We start from the raw sequence: 18978 nt of genomic DNA, 5'->3' as shown, positions 1-18978 counted from the left end.
CTGGTGACAAAAGGGGGTCACTTTTGCAAAGTCTCTTATGGAATTATGTAAGGAGAAAGTGTTCATTCTGAATTCAGCGAAGAACTGCAAGAGGAGCAGCATGGGACCCACCTGTGGATTCTTAGGGACTGGTGCTGAGGCCACTGAACTCTGTTGTTAGTACATCAGAACCAGGGCATTATGCAAGGCTCAGAGGCAGAGTAATAAACAAGGTCAGAAGCAGGGGTTTGTTCCATAAGAAAAGAACTTACTGCTTGAATTCCTGAAGGATTGCCTGAGGATTATCATGGCTGGGGGTGGGGGAAGGCACAATAATAAGATTAGCTGTCACCCTTGGGAAGCTATAGGCAAGCATTTGAAGAATGACACATTGTCTCCAAGTGTTTCTTAATGGACACTCCCTTTCTCTTTCAGTCTCATTTAACCGTTGGTTAGTTTCACTGCCATTCACATTAAGGAAAAGTTACTGGAATTGGGTCTGTTTACAGAAGGAAGCTGTTTTTGTCACATTGGAAGGAAGAGTGTGAGGAATGTGCACTGCTGTGGGGTTTGCTCGGGGGGAGATGGAACCTTTTTCCTCTGTCTTGTCCACACAGCTCTCCTTGGGCCATGCTGCCCAAGGTTTGGATGGCACAATTGACTCTTAATAATGCTTCTCTTACTAGCTAAGAGGCAAAGACTGCAACTTTGCTGTTACAGATCCCACACTATTTTCTCTAGACAAAATCGGTTTCAAGAGAGAAAGGAATCTAAATCTAGTGTGAAGGGCAGCGGTAGATATCGCATGGTTAGGATTTGGGTTTTTATTTCAACCAATCATGCCCCAAAACTTGCTCTTAGTACTGATTCCTTTTATGTTCCATTTGAGACAAATTCTGCAGGTATATCTCTGATTGTGGACCTTTCCTCTTTTCTCCTTTTCTCCATGTCCATTAGATCTTGGCATCATTTAACATAGTAATTCAAACTCTGGATTCCTAAATACATGGATTTGGCTCTTCTGCTAATTGGGCCAAACTGAGATTTCATTAGTGTGTATGAGAAATGGTGAGCAGTGAACAGACATTTGAAACAATTCAGGCACTCAACTAAGCTGTGTGTCTGGAAATGTTTTTTACGATATGTGACTGATGCAGCCTGAGGTCTTGATTTTATCACAGTTAAGAAGCAGTTTTGTTCTTCAAGTCATGAACTGCCTTGGTCTCCAGCGGGAAGTTTGTTCAGGATGAACAGTGGATGAGAGAATGGGAAAGACTTCCACACCATTCACAGTTTTGGAAGCATGGCCAAGTAACTACCCTCGTCTTGATACCTCAGGAGTGTCCATTAGCTTGGTGTACAGAGGACTGCTCATTCTATTAACTCACTTTGTTCCCAAGAGAAGGTAAAATTGGTTGTAAAAACTAGCTATGATGAGAGCCAATAGGGGAACATTTGTGTTAACCCCAAGCTAAATGGTGATAGAGCCCATGAATGCTTTGGCAGTTTGGTACAGTGGGGACTAGAGTAAATCTCTTATAGGATTAGAAAATTCATTGTCTCAAGTTTGATCATTTTCATGCTCTGGATATTATGTGTGTGTGTGTGTGTGTGTGTGTGTGTGTGTGTAGTGTGTAAGAGATAGTGGTGTTATATGGAAACCAACTTGACAATAAGCTATTTAAGAAAAAAAGAACACTAAAAAAAGTGGCAGTTATGAGGGATGCTGATAATGCATCTGGAGACCCCAAAAATCTCAGCTAGAATGGTGGAGGGATCTGATTTTTCCTTCTGCAGGAAAACCCATTCTCTCATACCTCCTAGCAGAGCTGTCCAGGGTAGAGCCCAGTGGGTGCCTCTACTAGACCCCAGCTCCCCTCTTTCCAGCAGCCTCTGCCACCCAGGCCCTGGTCCTGTCCTGGCCATATGCTATCGACAGTTAGGAAAAGAAGACATGAACCCAGGCTAGCCAGGTACCCACTGGCACGTTCCACATCAATCAGTTCAGGGTCTACAGATACCTATATCCCTTATAGCTGACATTATGCCTTACATACTTGAATGAAACACTTGAAGAATTTAAAGGCTCACTGGAATAAATGAAGAGCAAAATAGTTATAGAGAAGACCCAGAATCAGAGAGGTTTCTAGCCAAGAGAGCTCCAGATAGGAAATTATGGGAGCAGAGAGGGGTAGTACTCAGTCGATTGTGGCCATGTCTTTATGCCTCTGGAGTTCCTCTTCCTATAGTTCCTATTAACTCACTTGAGCCATAGTCCAAATTTTTAAGGGTGAAAAATAAAAAACTTTAATCATTAAAATAAAAAAAGTGAAGCTTGAGAAGCAAGGCTTGTTAATCCTTTAGTGCTTCTCTCATCACATGGTGATGTGTTGCTCTTGTGTCCACATTTCCTTTTCTTATAACCAGCTGCTGAGTTAGGACTGACCATAACATAGCATGAGTTCATCTTAGCTCGATTACGTCATTAAAACCCTATTTATGAATAAGATCACATTCGTAGGAACTGGGGATTAGGACTTTAACATCTTAGGACACAGTTCACAGCACTTTGCCCATCTCCCTCCTGGACTTATGTATGGGCATCTTACCATATGTCCCTGTTTCCAGGGTCTCCTCTCTGACCTAGCCACAGTCTCATTAGAATTTTCTTTCTATAATGTAGAAAAGATAATATTCAATACTCTGTTACTCCTAAAGGTTAAACTCTTGACAGATAAAGTCCTTCACGGACTGTTCTCATTTGGGCATTAGACCTTTTGTCCTCATGACATAATATGGAAAAGGGACCTATCCCTCTTGTACAAGATCTTAATTGAAGCTGGCCTTGCCAAATAGTGTGCCCACCAGACACTGCTAGTCAATTCCAGCTCCTAATGGGCTTCTCAATCTATCTACCTTAAGGCTTTGGTGAGTGATTGGATTTCTTGCATAATTGTTAACGATGCTATACTCACATATCTCTTCAGATATTGGATTATTGAACTTTCGCATATAATTCCTAAACTTTCAATGGAATAAGGCAAGGTTGTCTATTATAAATCAGTTGGATGATATTTAATCATGAAACAAAAAACCGTCTTCTTTCCTTAACCTGATCTGGCAAAAGGATACTTCCCTTGTAAATATATTTCTTGTGAAAGCATGTGGAGTAGGAAGTTGGAGGGTAAAAGTGTTTTCTTTGAGGATAAAGGAGAAATGAGAGTAATATTCACATAGAGTCAGAAGGGTTAAAACAAAGTGAAGCATTCTCCTAGCCAGTTGGCCATTTTAGAGATGCTGTATATAAATTTTTCTCTGATATGTTAACAATAAAATCCAATAATTTGAAGATGTGACTGAGTCCCTGATAAGATCTTAAAGAAGCCAGACATTTGCCCAAGTAGTTAAATTTTTACCAGCATGATGCATCTATATGCAGAAGGGCAGAGAAAAAACCATGTTAAGGTCATTTGTATCTAGAAACTATTAGTATAAGGTCTGTACCTGGCCCATTAGGGAAAGTGTAGAATCTGTAGTTAGATAAACTGGGTTGTAACATTCAATTTAAAAACCATGTAACCTTGGGCAAGTGATCTTGTTCATGCCTTAGATTCCTAAGCTGTATGAAAAGCATTTGGTACAATTCCTGACAAAGTGAAATGCTCAAATGTCAAATGCTATTATTATTTTGTTATTATGTGAATGATCCAAAATAGGGTCTCATTCACACCCAAGAACTTTATACTTTTTAATTATAATTAAAAATGCCCTAATGGGAATTCTGGTTACAATTGCATCTTTTATGGAGTGCTTGGGTGGCTCAGTTGGTTAAGCGTCTGACTATGGCTTAGGTCATAATCTCATGTTTCCTGAGTTCCAGCCCCATGTGGGACTCTGTGCTGATAGCTGGGAGCCTAGAGCCTGCTTTGGATTCTATGTCTTTCTCTCTCTGCCCCTTGCCTACTTGTGCTCTGTGTCTCTCAAAAATGAATACACATTAAAAAAAATTTTTTTTAACTGCATCTTTTATGACAACTAATATTTTAGACTGTTGGATGAAGGACTTTATGTACATAGCTCTTTCAGAGGTGCTTGGATGGCTCAGTCAGTTAAGTGTCTGACTCTTGGTTTTGGCTCATGGTTTGTGAGTTTGAGCCCCATGTCAGGTTCTGAGCTGTCAGTGCAGAGCCTATTTGGGATTCTTTCTCCTCTCCCCCTCCCCCCGCCTCTATCCTGCTCTCTCTCTCTCTCAAAATAAATAAATAAACCTAAAAAAAAAATAGACCTTTCAGTGATACCAAGGAAGAAACATCAGAGTTAGTAGAGGAGTTTTAGAGAAAAATATAGGTCATCTAATTTTAAGACTTAGCCCCTGTTGGTATAAGGCAATTTAAAAGGGAAAACAATACTAAGAAAAAGCGGAATATTTATTTGGTGTAAATACTATAGAAATGTAAAGGGAACAGAAGAAACTTGGAATGAGGCAAGTATTAAAGTTGGGCAATTCTAACAAAACCAAGAAAGAGGAGCCAAAAAAAAAAAAAACAAATATTCTGAGGAACCAAACTTGAGGAGTAATTGAGTGTTGTTTTGTGGATTTTTGAGATTTCTGCATTTAGTACTTAGTGTTAAGGATTGATTCTTATATTTTCCAGATAGCTGTTTTCATATATGGTATATTCAAATGAAATAAAGATCTTCATCTATAATTAGAGCTCTCTTTTGAAATATTTTCTGCCTATAATATTTCTCTCTTTCTTACAATCAGGTGAAAATGAAATCCTTACAACTCTGCATGCCATTTCCAGCAAAAACCAGATCTGGAGATCGTATATGGGCATGGGCTATTATAACTGCTCTGTGCCACAGACGATTTTGCGGAACTTACTGGAGAATGCAGGATGGTAATGTATTACTTGATTGAAGACAGGAGTACTGTGTTTTGATTTGCATTATTTTCCCCATTTTCCCATACCCTCTTACCCCTTGAAGCATCAGAACTCATGCACTAACACCTACACCCCGTGTTGTCTCTAACCTCCAAAACCTTGGTGGCTTCCTCTGGCCTGGGAAATTTGCTTACTTAGATGTAGAGAAAATGTAGAGGTTCTTCCCACTTTTATTCCCTTAAAACATTCTAGAGCTCTAAAATGTGGATGATGTTAATCTCTTCTTTTCCAGTTTAATGTCTTCTGTCTTCATAAGTACATTGAGCAAGATGTCAATTTGTAGGTGGACAGATTCAGGGCTTTATTCTTTGCAGACACTGGGATTTTAAGGCTATGTCTTTTTTTTTTTTAGCCTGTGTTTGAGCTTACTCAACATGTCAGAATCTTGGGTCCATTGTCTTAGGATTTTAGGAGTGTCCTTTACCTCCTTTCCCAATATTCTGAGTTGATAATCCATGGCAAAAGCAGACATAATATCAGGTAAATGGAGATTAAAATATCAGCTTCATTATTTAACACTTTGTAGCAAAAGAGAACAAATGTATTCTTTGAACTGGCTCTTCTAGGGACAGTAAAAGAAGGGACAGAGCTGTACACACTCAGTTGCTTGTTCTATTCTTATCTGACCAATCAGGAAACGCATTCCTATTTTCCTTGCATTCTAGTGTGTGTGTGTGTGTGTGTGTGTGTGTGTGTGTGTGTGTGTCCTTGTTTCTGCCCACTCTGGCTGCTACTGTTTTCACAACCCTGAAAGTGTTTCTCCAGCACTTAAGGAAAACACCTAAGTCCACATACATGCTATTTGCTATTTTCCATTGCAGTTGGCTATATGATAGAACAAAACAGGTTCACATCTCAATACTAAACACGAAAACACATTGGATATTTTTTTTTAATATTTAAATGTTTATTTTTAAATTTTTTAATCTTTATTTATTTTGAGCAGCAGAGCGACAGAGTGCGAGCAGTGGAGGAGCAAAGAGGGAGAAACAGAATCTGCAACAGGCTCCAGGCTCTGAGCTGTCAGCACAGAGCCCGATGAAGGGCTCAAACTCATGAACTGTGAGATCATGACCTGAACTGAAGCCAGATGCTAAACTGACTGAGCCACCGAGGTGCCACAATGTTTATTTTTTAGCGTGGAAGAGAGAGAAGCACGACTGGGGTAGGGGCAGAGAGGGAGACACAGAACCCAAAGCAGGCTCCAGGCTTTGTGCTGACAGCAGAGAGCCGGATGCTGACAGCAGAGAGCCGGATGTGGGTCCAAACTCACAAACGGTGAGATCATGACCTGAGCCGAAGTCAGATGCTTAACCAACTGAGCCACCTAGGCACCGCCCCTGTATATTTCTTAGTAGGCAGAGGTTATGGCTCCAAAGGAGCCTGAGAGCAGACCAGGCCATCTGCTTCTTTTGCCCAGGAAGAAATATCTGATTATAGAGGAAAAAAGATGGTGATGCCTGGGCCTTTCTCTTGTTTTTAGATCACTGTCATTGCATACACCAGCATCTTTAAATTGAAACTTTATTTCAATTGATGCCTTAGTCCCAAAAGGAATGTCTGCACTTATTTCTGGTGTAGTAACTGAAGTGGGGAAGCAGGGGCACCTAGATGGCTCAGTTGGTTAAGTGTCCGATGTCGGCTCCGGTTATGATCTCATGTTTCGTGGGTTTGAGCCCCGCATCGGGCTCTGTGCTGACTCTCTGCTAGCTCAGAGCCTGGAGCCTGTTGCGGATTCTGTGTCTCCCTCTCTCTCTGACCCTCCCCTGCCTTTTCTTTCTCTCTTTCTCTCTCTCAGAAATAAATAAAACATTAAAAAATTAAAAAAAAAATAGGGACGCAATGATATTCCCAGATGACTTTGTTTTAGTTAGTTGCTTTAAAAAATAACATTTTTGAAACTATGAAGTCACATAAACAAGTATGCAGATCCTATTTATTCGGTCCATAAGTACAGTATAGTTGTACCCAAAAATTGTCTTCTTACACAGACATACCAGGAAGTACAAGCTGAAAATTTGAGTAAATTAACGTTGCTTTACATTAATATATGTAGTGCCAGTTAACATTTAAAAATAAGTTTCAAGTGGCTCCTGGGTGGCTCAGTTAAGTGGCCAACTCTTGATTTTGGCTCAGGTCCTGATCTCAGGGTCATGAGTTCAAGTCCTGCATTGGGCTTTGCACTCACAGTGTGAAGCCTGCTTTGGATCCTCTGTCTCCCTCTTTCTGCCTCTACCCTGCTCAATATCTTAGTAAATTACAAAAAAAAAAAAAGGCAATCTTATCAATAGCCAAATCTCCAGAGACCCATCCACTCCTAGAGTAGTAGTAGTTTCCTGGAGCCCCAATATTACCCTCCTCTCCATAGTGATGTGGGGAACAAAGGCAAGAAGGAAATGGCAGATAAAACTGAATTTCCAGGGGTGCCTGGGTGGCTCATTTGGTTAAGCCTCTAACTTCAGCTCAGGTCATGATCTCACAGTTCCTGAGTTCAAGCCCCGCATCAGGCTCTGTGCTGACAGCTTAGAGCCTAGAGCCTTGTTCAGATTTTCTATCTCCCTGCCCCTATCTCCTCTATCTCCTCTATTCTCTCTGTCCCTCCCCAGCTCACGCGCTCTCTCTCTCTCTCTGTCAAAAATAAATGAACATTAAAAACAAATTTTAAAACAAGTTTCAATGCATAGCATTTGATATAAGAGGTAAGTTTAATTTCTAGTACTACCATTATCATGTGAGGACAGATTAAGCAATTGCCTCTGTAATTCAAAGGTATTTATAGCAAGATGTCAAGATTATCCTTTAGGTTAGCATATATAAAAAAAAATCAACGCTAGTAAAGGTAGGCTTCTCTATGGGAAATCATAAATTGCCCCCTCATGAGCTTTTGAAGTACCAAAAGACGTACTCCACAGCAATAAATTTTAAACATTTGCCAAATACTTTGCATCTTTTTGTAAAATGTTTTCTTTAATAAATTTTGTTAGATTTAATTTGAATTCTTGGTGATCAGAATTCTCATTTCTATATAATGGCTTTATATAAGAGGCTTTTTACCTTCCACCATAGGACAGACTTTTGAGACATAGATTAGTCCATTTTTTTTACCTTAATAACAAATATGTAAATCTCCTATTCCTAAAAACCTGAAGAGCTGCCAAAAAATTTACTGCTTTGTTCTAGTCAACAGGTGAAGATAGGGCCCTCATTCTCAGCCTCTGTGGGAGGGTAGGAGCCTAACTTCTCAGCACCAGCTAACAATCCCACATGAGTTTCACACTCCTTTCTGATTTTTGTAGTTTTTCATTTTCATTTGTAATTTGTAATCATTAAATTTTCATTCATTTGTAATCATTAAATTTTCATTTTCATTTGTAATTTTTTAAATTTTTCATTTCCCTGATTCCACTGAGATTTGCTCATTCCCTCCCTTAACCCTCATTCTCTCCTTAAAACATCAAGCTACCTGTAATACACACACAACACACACACACATACAAATATGCAGAATATATCTAAGAATACAAATTTCAAAATTTGGCATTTTGAAAATATTCTACTTAAACTTTGCACAAAGTGTTCTTAGCACCAGGAATAAACCTGCTGTGACAATTGCTTATGACATGGGAACTTATACCTGCCCTCATACCACCCACAAGCATAACTAGTTTCTGTGTGTTTGAGTCTGTGAGGGGCTGGAGTTTGGCCATCAGTACAGATGGCCCTCATCTGCTACCTCAAGTCCAGACCTATAGCTCTGAGGAACAAGGCATTTGTGCAGGCCAGGGCAGAAGTTAGCCGGGATGCATGGGAGCACAGCACCTTTGCATCTTTCTGCTTTTGCATGAATGCAAAGCAGTCCTGGTTGCCCAGAATGCTTTGTCCTAGATGCAGTTACTTGTGTCTCATCATTATAGTGGCCAGATCCATTGGCCTAATCACTCCTGCTTTACCATCCCTGGCCAGAGCTTTTAGAGTCAACATGCTCCATTCCTTCTTAGTAAGAGAACAGGAAAGAACCATCAAAGAAGTAGGGTCTTTTGTTTGTGTTTTGTTGTTGTTGTTTTGCTTTTGGTGTGTGTGAGAGAATGTATTTGCATTGCTGAGGCATCTTTTCCACAGTGATAAAAGTTTGAATGATAAACTCCAAATGCAAATGGCCCGGCTCTCTTTCTCCTTAGAAAATAAGCCTCAAAAATACATGAATGAGCTTCGGCATTTCTGAATAGTGCCCAGCGGCCTTCACTCTTGGTGGCCACATAGAATATTCACCATATTGCTTCCTGGCTGTGAGCGGATGTGTTAATTTACTTTAGGAGCAGCCAGCATTTTGAAAGGGAGACAATGTTGTTTTTGCTTTTCAGTCCTGGTTTTAGGGCACATTTTAAATATTATTCTTTTCCATTCACTGAAAGCTGCTTTGAATCAGGGTAATACTGTACCTCACCAGCACTGATAGAGAGGGCTGTCTGTGCACATGAGATTTCACATTATCATCCTTCTGAATGGTTTCCATAGAGACAGAACCAACAAATTCCGGTGACGTGAGGTGAAAATAAATGGACAACATAGCTTCAAAAGAATACAAACATTGGGGCTCTTACAAGAAAATTTACATCAGGTCCAGAATTTTATTTTATAGAGTCCACTGTTACAAATCTTTGACTGTTGATAACATCAGTAACTACTATTAAAAAATCCTTTTTCTTTGTAGCTATTTCTGTTTTGTGTAACTTTGGCACTGAGATTAAAATGAGAGAATCTCATGAATGTTTGTCCTACTGCAAACCCCCCCCCCACCTTCTTTCTGAATTCCTTGAGAAAGTCACAGCCCCAAATCATAGAAAGTACTGATTATTTTGAATAAATATTAATGGCATAGTGAATACATCAAACATCCTGGCTGAGCCAGACAAAATGCCTTCTTGGATGTGCAGATGCTTTAAGAGAATGAAATATATAAAATGTAGATTACAGACACACTTTCTTAGTCACTATATTTTGTCTAATTGAAACATGTATGACAACAGGCCCAGTATTACCATTTTACTCCTGAAATGAGGGTTTTCTCCTGAAATGAGGGTATCCTTGGGCTTCAGACTCACTGAACTGAGTTTTTAAAATAGATATTTATAAAGACCTTTAATGCCTGTCATTTTAGGATTATAGAAAGTGTGTAGACTATAAAAGAAGTTCACAAGTAAAAGAAGTGGGATCATATATTTTTTGTGCAAGAAAACAATTATACATCTCTCTACCTTTAGCACTTCTAATTAGCTCCAGTCTAAGTTTGGACTTATGAAAGTGATGAGCAAGGTGAGAAAGGCTGAACAAGGGAAAAGAATATTAAATCTTAAAGTCTATTATCAAAGGAACAGCACAGTCTCTGGTATGAAGGACTCTGCTTGGGAGGTTTTGGATTTTTTCCTTCAGGTAATGGGGAGCCACCCCCATTTAAGCAAGGAAGTCAAATACTACATACATCTGCACCACAGATTTTCAGTAATTTCCTGTTTTAAGCACAGCACCAGCAGAGTAATGCAACAAAAAACAAGTGAAACAAGTAGTGGATATTGGGCATTGGAAGGAAGACTAATGAGAATTAATCATTATTTGGTCTCAAAAAAACTGTAGTTTCTACCTTGAGAATTGGCAGAATACCTCTGAAGGAATAAGAATATTTAGGAAGAGAAACTAGTTTGTTTGGGGATCTAGTTGGAGGAAGAATAGACAATGTGAAGCTGACACGATGTGATAAATTTCCAGGAAAAAAAAAAAAGACTTTCCAAGTAGAAATATCTAAAAATATCTGAATAGAATCATATGTAACTTCTCTTAAAGATCAAAATAGAGGAAAAACACAACTTTTCAAAGCAACTAACATTTGGGTAGGATTTTATATATTAATCTCCTTTGAATGCTAAGAAAACATGATATAGGTGATGGAGATCATTGATCACCAGGAGAAATTGGCAGAAAGAGATTTAGTTACTTGTCCCAGTTCACAGGTAGTAAATTAAAGAATTAAGGTTGAAACCCAAACCATCTTAATACTTAGTGTCATGATAATGCAGAGAAATCTGAATCATTATACAACTTAAGAGTTCAGACAGGTATGATCTTTCTGGAGAGAAACATGACAATATATACTGAGAACCTTAAAACTAATTTTCATATACAATTCAAAATTCCACTTTTAGGAAATTATCCGGAGGAAATAAGACATAGAGAAGGCTGTTCACTGTTTTGCTATTTCTAATATTTAAAACCCAAAATGATATTTAATTTGAGGGGACTTTATGGTAAATAAAATGATTTAATACCACAGAACAATTAAAATTATGTTGTAGAATAATAAAATTATTAGAAATTTTCCATGGGATAATGTTAATGAATAAAATCAGGATAGAAAATTTACATAGGGCATAGTCTTACTTTAAATATAAATACGGGGGCACCTGGGTGTCTCCGTATGTTAAGCATCCAACTCTTGATTTTAGCTCAGGTCATGATCTCACGGTTTGTGAGATCTAGCCCCATGTCAGGTTCTGCCCTAACAGTGTAGAGTCGACTTGGGATTCTCTCTCTCTCTGCCTCTCCCTGGTCACTTGCACTCCTTCTCTTTAAAAATAAACATTTAAATACACACACACACACACACACACACACACAAATATGATGTAGAAAAGAGAATATATATACGATTATTATGATAAAGAAAAAGAGTAAATTAATTAATTGTGGTTACAATGAACACGTGTAAGGTAGTCATAAATAATTTTGATATTTAAAATGGTTAATGAATGGTAGCCAAGGTCTTTAATATTCAGAATACAAAATAAAAAACTTAAAATTACTGTTACTCTTACCTCCCAGGGAAAACTACAGTTTACACTTTGGTTCACTTGTTTTTATAAATTTATAAAAATGGGATCATGGAATTTTTCACTGTAATTTTAAAATTAATACATCAGGAACATCTCCATGTCAGGAAATATTTTTTATGCATCATTTTTAGTAAATGCATAGTATATATGCATGGTGCCTAATTTACTTTAATCATTCTCTTTTTGGTGATCACTTCATTTTGTCCCTCATTTTTCGACATTTAGTGCTCTGATAAAGTCTTTGGAGCATTGCTCTCTGTACTCCTATTGTATATTTTATGTCTATGGATATACTGGATCTTTCCCATTTATTAGATGGACTAATTAATATGTGTTTATGCTTGTGTGTATGCATATGCAAGTTTGTGTGTGTGTCTATATGTAAAATAATGACTCTGAGTAAAGTTTCATGTTACCCAGATATTCTAAGCATGTCTTTGTGGTGGCAGGCTATGCTGTGTATGAAAGTCTTATCTGATGTGAGGTCATAATTGCTCCTTGTCTATGCCTTTTGTGTGACCCCATTTCTACTAAGATTCCTTTTCTACTTGTATACAACATGTATTGTGTACCTCATTCATTCCAGTTCACCACCCACTTAGAATTTGGCAAACTGATTTACAGTTGTTAAGCCAGACTGTTCAAGGAGTTAATTGAAGCAAAAATGTACTCTGCTGTGCACACACACACACACACACACACAAAACTATTCCAATAAAAGTTTTGGGAAAATTATTTCAAAGTCTTGACATTATACTGCTTGGTAAAGCAAGTACTCCCACCCAGTCCACCTCAAGCATAAGAAGGATTCAGATTCATTGTTTTCAAAGCCTTTAAAAAAGAAAAAAGAAAAAATGGAAATACTCTCCACATTATTATCAGAGCAGGAGAGAAAGGCAGAAGGCTTGAAAAATGAAAACAAAACAAAAAGTCTAAATTTTTTTCCTAATGCTTTCCTGGCTGTGAAGAACAAAAACAATAGACTTTATGTCAACCAGATGCAGGAGCTTGGACCCCAATCTGTCCCACTTTGGTGGTCATCAGAGTGACAGATTTCTTGGTGAAAAGATAGCTCTGTCACATGTTCTTAGTTACCCTCTATCTTATTAGCTTGTATTAATTAGTTTATTTAATACATTTATCACTGAAATAATTTCCCCATTACAAGATGTTTTCCTTGAGATCGGGGACCTATTTGCTTATGATGCATCATCAACAGAACCCATCATAGTTCTTGGCACTGAGTAGACTGTAATAATATTTGTAGAATGAAGGAGTGAATGAAGGAATGAAAAAAAAGGGATGAAGTCACTAACTGGATTAACTCAAATACCTAATGAAACATTTTTGGCTAATAACTGGAGGATATAAGATTAAAACTCACATCTATGCTGCATTCTAACCATTTATATCCTTCAATTTTTTTTAGCGTTTATTTATTTTGAGAGAGTGCATGCATGTGTGTGCATACACATGTATGGTGGGGAGTAAGAGTAGAAAGAGGAGAGAGAATCCCCATGAGCAGCCATGAGCTGACACCAGGCTTAAATTCACAAACCATGAAATCATGACCTAAACCAGATGCTTAACCAACTGAGCAACATAGGCGCCCCCAAAACAAAAAGTTTTGAGTATTAGATAGTAGATTCTTGGATGCTTTCCTATTGTGAACCGTGGTTGCGGTAGTCTTTTAGCTAGAAGAAAGCAGGAAGTAAAACTTCTGTTTATATTACTATAGGTAGGTTCAAGTGAATTTTAAGAGCCACTTACAATAAAATACAGTAAAACCTTGGTTCCAGAAACATGCTTGTAATCTAAAGCACTTGCATATCAGAGTGAATCTGAAGAACCATTGGCTCAGTTGTGATCATGACATGACTCATCTATCAAGTTAAAATTTAGAAATGTTTGCTCAAGTTATTTGCAATCCAAAGTTTTACTGTGTATAGATATGATAAAGTTATTAAATTAGAAAGGTAAAATTAATTTAAAAATTTTAAGATTAAAAAATAAAGATATAGAAATGTAAATACTGAATGTACCCAAACAAAAGATAATATTGTTACTATGATTTAAGTCTGAGCTCCTTACAAAAGCCAAGGGGAAGCTTACTGATACACAATTCTCAAGAGAGGCAAACTTAATTTTAAGGTACTAAATTCCAAACTGAAGACAATTTGTGAGCTTTTCCCAATAGTCGAGACAGAGTTTGGACATGGCCTCTTATGTCTCTCACAGGATCACCCAGTATACTCCATACCAGCCAGAGGTGTCTCAGGGGAGACTGGAGAGTTTACTAAACTACCAGACCATGGTGTGCGACATCACAGGTATGGACATGGCCAACGCGTCCCTGCTGGATGAGGCTACAGCAGCTGCTGAGGCGATGCAGCTGTGTCACAGGTGAGAGGCCCACAGGACAAGGAACATGCTCCAGTCTCACCTGCTGTGCAGGTGCAGCTGGCCTGTCAGCACCCAGTGACTCATCCCTCTCACACAGACACACATAGCATTATACCAGTCAGCTGCAATGACATAATCTGAAATAATACTGGCTTTAAAAAGCCACTTGTTTTCTTTTTTAAAAAAAAGTTTTGTATTTTGAGAGAGAGAGCGAGTATGAGCAGGGAAAGGGCAGAGAGAGGGAGAGAGAGAATCCCAAGCCGGCTCCATGCTCTTAGTGTAGAACCTAACATGGAGCTCTAACTCATGACCTGTGAGATCATGACCTGAGCCGAAACCAAGAGTTGGATGCTCAACCAACTGAGCCACCTAGATGCCCCTAAAAAGCCACTTTTTAAAGCCACTATTATTTACTGTTTTATATTACATAAGAAAATTATTTGTCCTCTTACATAGTGTTAAGTTCAGAGATAATATCCCTGCTCCCTGCTCTGTTCAGTGTGAGGCCTTGGTTCTCATGGTCACAAGGTGACTGCTGGGACTCTCACCATGACCTCTGTACCCAGGAAGAAGAAAAGAGGCAGTGTAAAGGATGCTGCTTGCTAAGTAAGCCCTCTTTAAAGAGTTTTTTTGGAAGCCCCCACTCAGCAACTTTATGCTTCATTGAGCATGTCTACATACAAGTGACCTGGGGAAATGCAATTTTCACTCCATGGCACATTGCTGCCCCCTATATATTGGGATTCTGTTCCTATTGGTTTAGGGAAGAATCGGTATTAGATAGGAACTGACTGTATTATAATACATTAATATTACCTTCTTTAATGAAGCATATTGCTTTAGGTTGTATTTAATTTTTATAGCTTGCTTTCTTCTATTTAACAGTATATTGTGAACATTTCACCCATTTCTTTAGACAGCTTTTTAGGATATGGCTTTTATTGACTACATGATAGTACTCACTTGCGTGGAAGTAGCATTTATGTAACCTCACCTCTATTGTTTCACATGAACTTTGATCCTATATTTTACTGTTACTAGTGTTATTTTTTACATCTTTAGAATCAATTTTGTCAAAAGTTCTTATTATTTCTGAGGACACACTTCTAGAAGTATAATTGATGGGTTATGGTATATAGTTAACAGTTGCTCTCCAATTCCTCACCTTTCTTTGCTTTTTGCCTTGTGAGTACATTTGAACTTACCTTCCTGGTAGAACTCTCATGTAGATGTCCTCTAGTGGGGAAATCTGCCTACACTCACCAGTGTGTCTCTGAGGTTTTCTACCTCTGGCCCTGAATACTCATGTGTCTCTTTCTTGGCTTCCACAGACTTAAGGGATGGTTACATTGGTTCTGCATGCATAGACGTTTCCCCCACACCAACAAACGATTCTTGGGCAGCACTGCTGCTCAATTCTGAATAAACAAATATATATTTCTTATAAATCACAACATTGTAGTGGTGAACTCCAAACTCACTTAGCAGGTTTAGAAACATACCACAGACCATACCACAGACATACCACAGACACATACCATAAGTATCCAGCCACAGACTATTCTGCTTCCCAGGCAGCCCTAGAAGTGGGCTCAGGCTCTTCATTCTTACCCTGTGTGGACAGCCAGAAAGGAATACTTCTCTATTCTCAGCTTTTCATATTTTTGTTTTCCTTATCCACCATTGTGCTGCTTTTGCATCTTTCCTCCTTCTTCTCTTTCTAGGTAAGAGGTTCCATTTCACACTTGGAGAAGCTGAGGACTTTCTGGTTGATGGTTCAGGGGTTCTGTCCTGAACTGATTTGAGTTAATGAGCTACAACTCTGCAAAAGCTTGATTTGCTTCCTCTCTTCATTCTTATACCTTTGGGCCTGCATTTAATTTTACCCTTGAAAAGCAGCCTTGTGCGTTTTGTCTTTAGGAAAATGTTCTTTAAAATATCAGTATGTTTGTTTCCATCTTAGGTCATTTAGGGTGAAATGGCTATTTTCTCTTGATTTACTTAGATGCACACTGAAGAGCATTGTGCTTTGGGTAATTAATCAATTTTGTATTTCCCCAACTCAATCTATTGTATTAAATTTATGCTTATTATAAAAATACCTGTTAAGACTGGGAATAACATGCAAACAGTAGAGAATATAATGAAGTGAAACCTGATTTCTAGAGGAGGTTGAAACTGCAGTTAGGTTAGTTATTAAGCCCTAGTTTGGTGACCGGACCTGGCCCAAGAAATACCATTTTGGGTCTATGGTTTTCTGTTTAATAATTCCTATCAGTTTGGTTTCCCAAAATCATGGACTGTTAGAAAACTCCCAGGATTTGGGTCCTTTTGTAACTGTGTGGTCCTGCACACGCCACAACGTCTCAATCCTTTTCATCTCTGCTAAATGAGGACATTTGGTTTAGATAATCTCTAAATGTTTCTTTGGCAGTAAAATTCTCAGATGTTTTTTTTTTCAAGAGTTAGTTTTGGGGCACCTGGGTGGCTCAGTTGGTTAAGGGTCCCCACTTCGGCTCAGGTCGTGATCTCACGCCTCATGGGTTCGAACCCTGTGTCACAGAGCCTGGAGCCTGCTTCAGTTTCTGTCTTCCTCTCTGCTCCTCCCCTGCTCGTGCTCTGTGTGTCTCTCAAAAATAAGTGAACATTTAAAAAATTTTTTTTAAAAAGGAAAAAAAACGTTTTTATTTCTACTTGTACCCAACTGCTACCCTTTGTTTTTATTTCTTTTAACTCCTAGCATATTTTTAAAAATTTAAACCAGTTTAAGATTGATTTTGCTAGGGGTGCCTGGGTGGCTCAGTTGGTTAAGCATCCAATTTCAGCTCAGGTCATGATCTCATGGTTCGTGGGTTCGAGCCCCGTGTTGGGCTCTGTGCTGACAACTAACTCAGAGCCTTGAGCCTGTCTTCAGATTCTGTGTCTCCCTCTCTCTCTCTGACCCTCCCCTGCTCATGCTGTCTCTATCTTTCTCTCAAATAAAACATTTAAAAAAAAGGCAAATAAAAAATTTGATTTTGCTAAATGGGGTCAGAAAGTTGTTAAAAAAACAAAATTCAGCCGAGTATATAAATTTGAAGATGTAATTGACTTTATTCAACAATTCCATGAATTGGACAGCATCCCGTCTAGCAAGTAGAAAGGACCACCGAAGGGCTACAGATGGGAAAGGTCTCCCCCCTGCCCCCAACCTGACGATTTAATTTTATCTTTTTTTCGTGTTTTTATTTAAATTCCAGTTAGTTAACGTACAGTATAACATTTGTTTCAAGTGTAGAATTTAGTGATTCATCCCTTACATACAACACCCAGTGTCCATCAAAACAAGTGCCCTCTTAAATATATCCATCACCTATTTAAACCATCCTGCCCATCTCCCTTCTAGCAGTCCTCAGTTTGTTGTCTATAGTTAGGAGTCTGTTTCCTGGTTTTCCTCCTCGCCCCCTCAACATTCATCTGTTTTGTTTCTTAAATTCCACATATGAGTAATATTATGGTGTTTATCTTTCTCTGAGTGACTTGTTTTCACTTAGCATAATACTCTCTAGCTCAGCCCACGTTGTTGCAAATGGCAAAATTTTATTCTTTTTGATAGCGGAATAATATTCCAGTGTGTGTGTGTGTGTGTGTGTGTGTGTGTGAGAGAGAGAGAGAGAGAGAGAGAGAGAGAGAGACTATCCATTCATTAATCAATGACATTTGGTCTCTTTCCATGATTTAGCTATAGTTGATAAGGCCACTATAAACATTGGGGTGCATGTATCCCTTTGGATTAGTATTTTTGTATCCTTTGGGTAAATATCTAGTGCAATTGCTGGATCATATCAATCTTTAGCCTATTTTGAGGAAACTCCATACTGTTTCAGAGTGGCTGCATCAGTTTGCATTCCCACTAACGGTGAAAGAGGGCTCCCCTTTTTCCCCATCCACACAAACATCTGTTCTTTCCTTTGTTGTTAATTTTAGCCATTCTGACAGGTGGGAGGTAGTATCTCATTGTGGTTTTATTTTGTCTATCTCTCAGTGATGTTGAACATCTTTTCATGTGTCTGTTAGCCATCTGGATGTCTTCTTTGGTCTATTCAAGTCTTCTGCCCATGGCTTCACTGGATTATTTGTTTTGTGGGCATTGAGTTTGATAAGTTCTCTATAGATTTTGGATACTAATGCTTTATCACATATGTCATTTGAAAATATATCTTCTCCCATTCCATTGGTTGCCTTTTAGTTTTATCGATTGTTTCCTTTGCTGTGCGAAGCTTTTTATCTTGATGAGGTCCCAATAGTTCATTTTTTGTTTTCCTTATCTCAGGAAATCTATCTAGTAAGAAGCTGGAATGGCTGACATCAAAGAGGTTACTGCCTGTGCTCTCTTCTAGGATTTTGATGGTTTCCTGTCCCACGTTTAAGTGTTTACTCCATTTTGGATTTATTTTTATGTATGGTATAAGGAAGTGGCCCAGTTTCATTATTTTCCATGTTGCTGTCTAGTTTGAAAGGGAAAGATTTTTAAAGGTAGGTGAAGGAAGTACTAAAGAAGCAAAAAAGGGATTATTTATAGAAAGGTCATTTTCCTTTGGGAAACAAAAAAGGCCTTATTAGGTGAGTTACCTCATTGGTGCTTACCAGGAAATTCTAGACTGACTAGTTAAGATTATATTACTAGAGAAGGTTGAAACTTAATCAGGTATGTATTAAACCCCAGATTGGTGACATGGGCCTAGTGCAAGTGACTCCATTTGTCAACTGTGGTTTTCTTTTAA

General features: G+C 38.5%; 1 protein-coding gene across 1 annotated transcript in view; it reads left to right on the top strand.

Moving 5' to 3' along the window:
• The window catches only part of GLDC (glycine decarboxylase), a 98429-nt gene that overhangs the window by 14742 nt on the left and 64709 nt on the right, over positions 1-18978 (top strand). Inside the window, exons 3-4 of the mRNA XM_039217118.1 lie at positions 4748-4883; positions 14051-14215. Coding sequence (XP_039073049.1) covers positions 4748-4883; positions 14051-14215 — 301 coding nt within the window. The remainder of the gene's footprint in view (positions 1-4747; positions 4884-14050; positions 14216-18978) is intronic.

Source organism: Hyaena hyaena, unplaced genomic scaffold (genome assembly GCF_003009895.1).
Source record: "Hyaena hyaena isolate Hyena2069 unplaced genomic scaffold, ASM300989v1 scaffold_675, whole genome shotgun sequence".
Lineage (NCBI taxonomy): Eukaryota > Metazoa > Chordata > Mammalia > Carnivora > Hyaenidae > Hyaena > Hyaena hyaena.
Note: the sequence above shows the minus strand (reverse complement) of the source record. Positions and strands in the feature narration are given on the sequence as shown.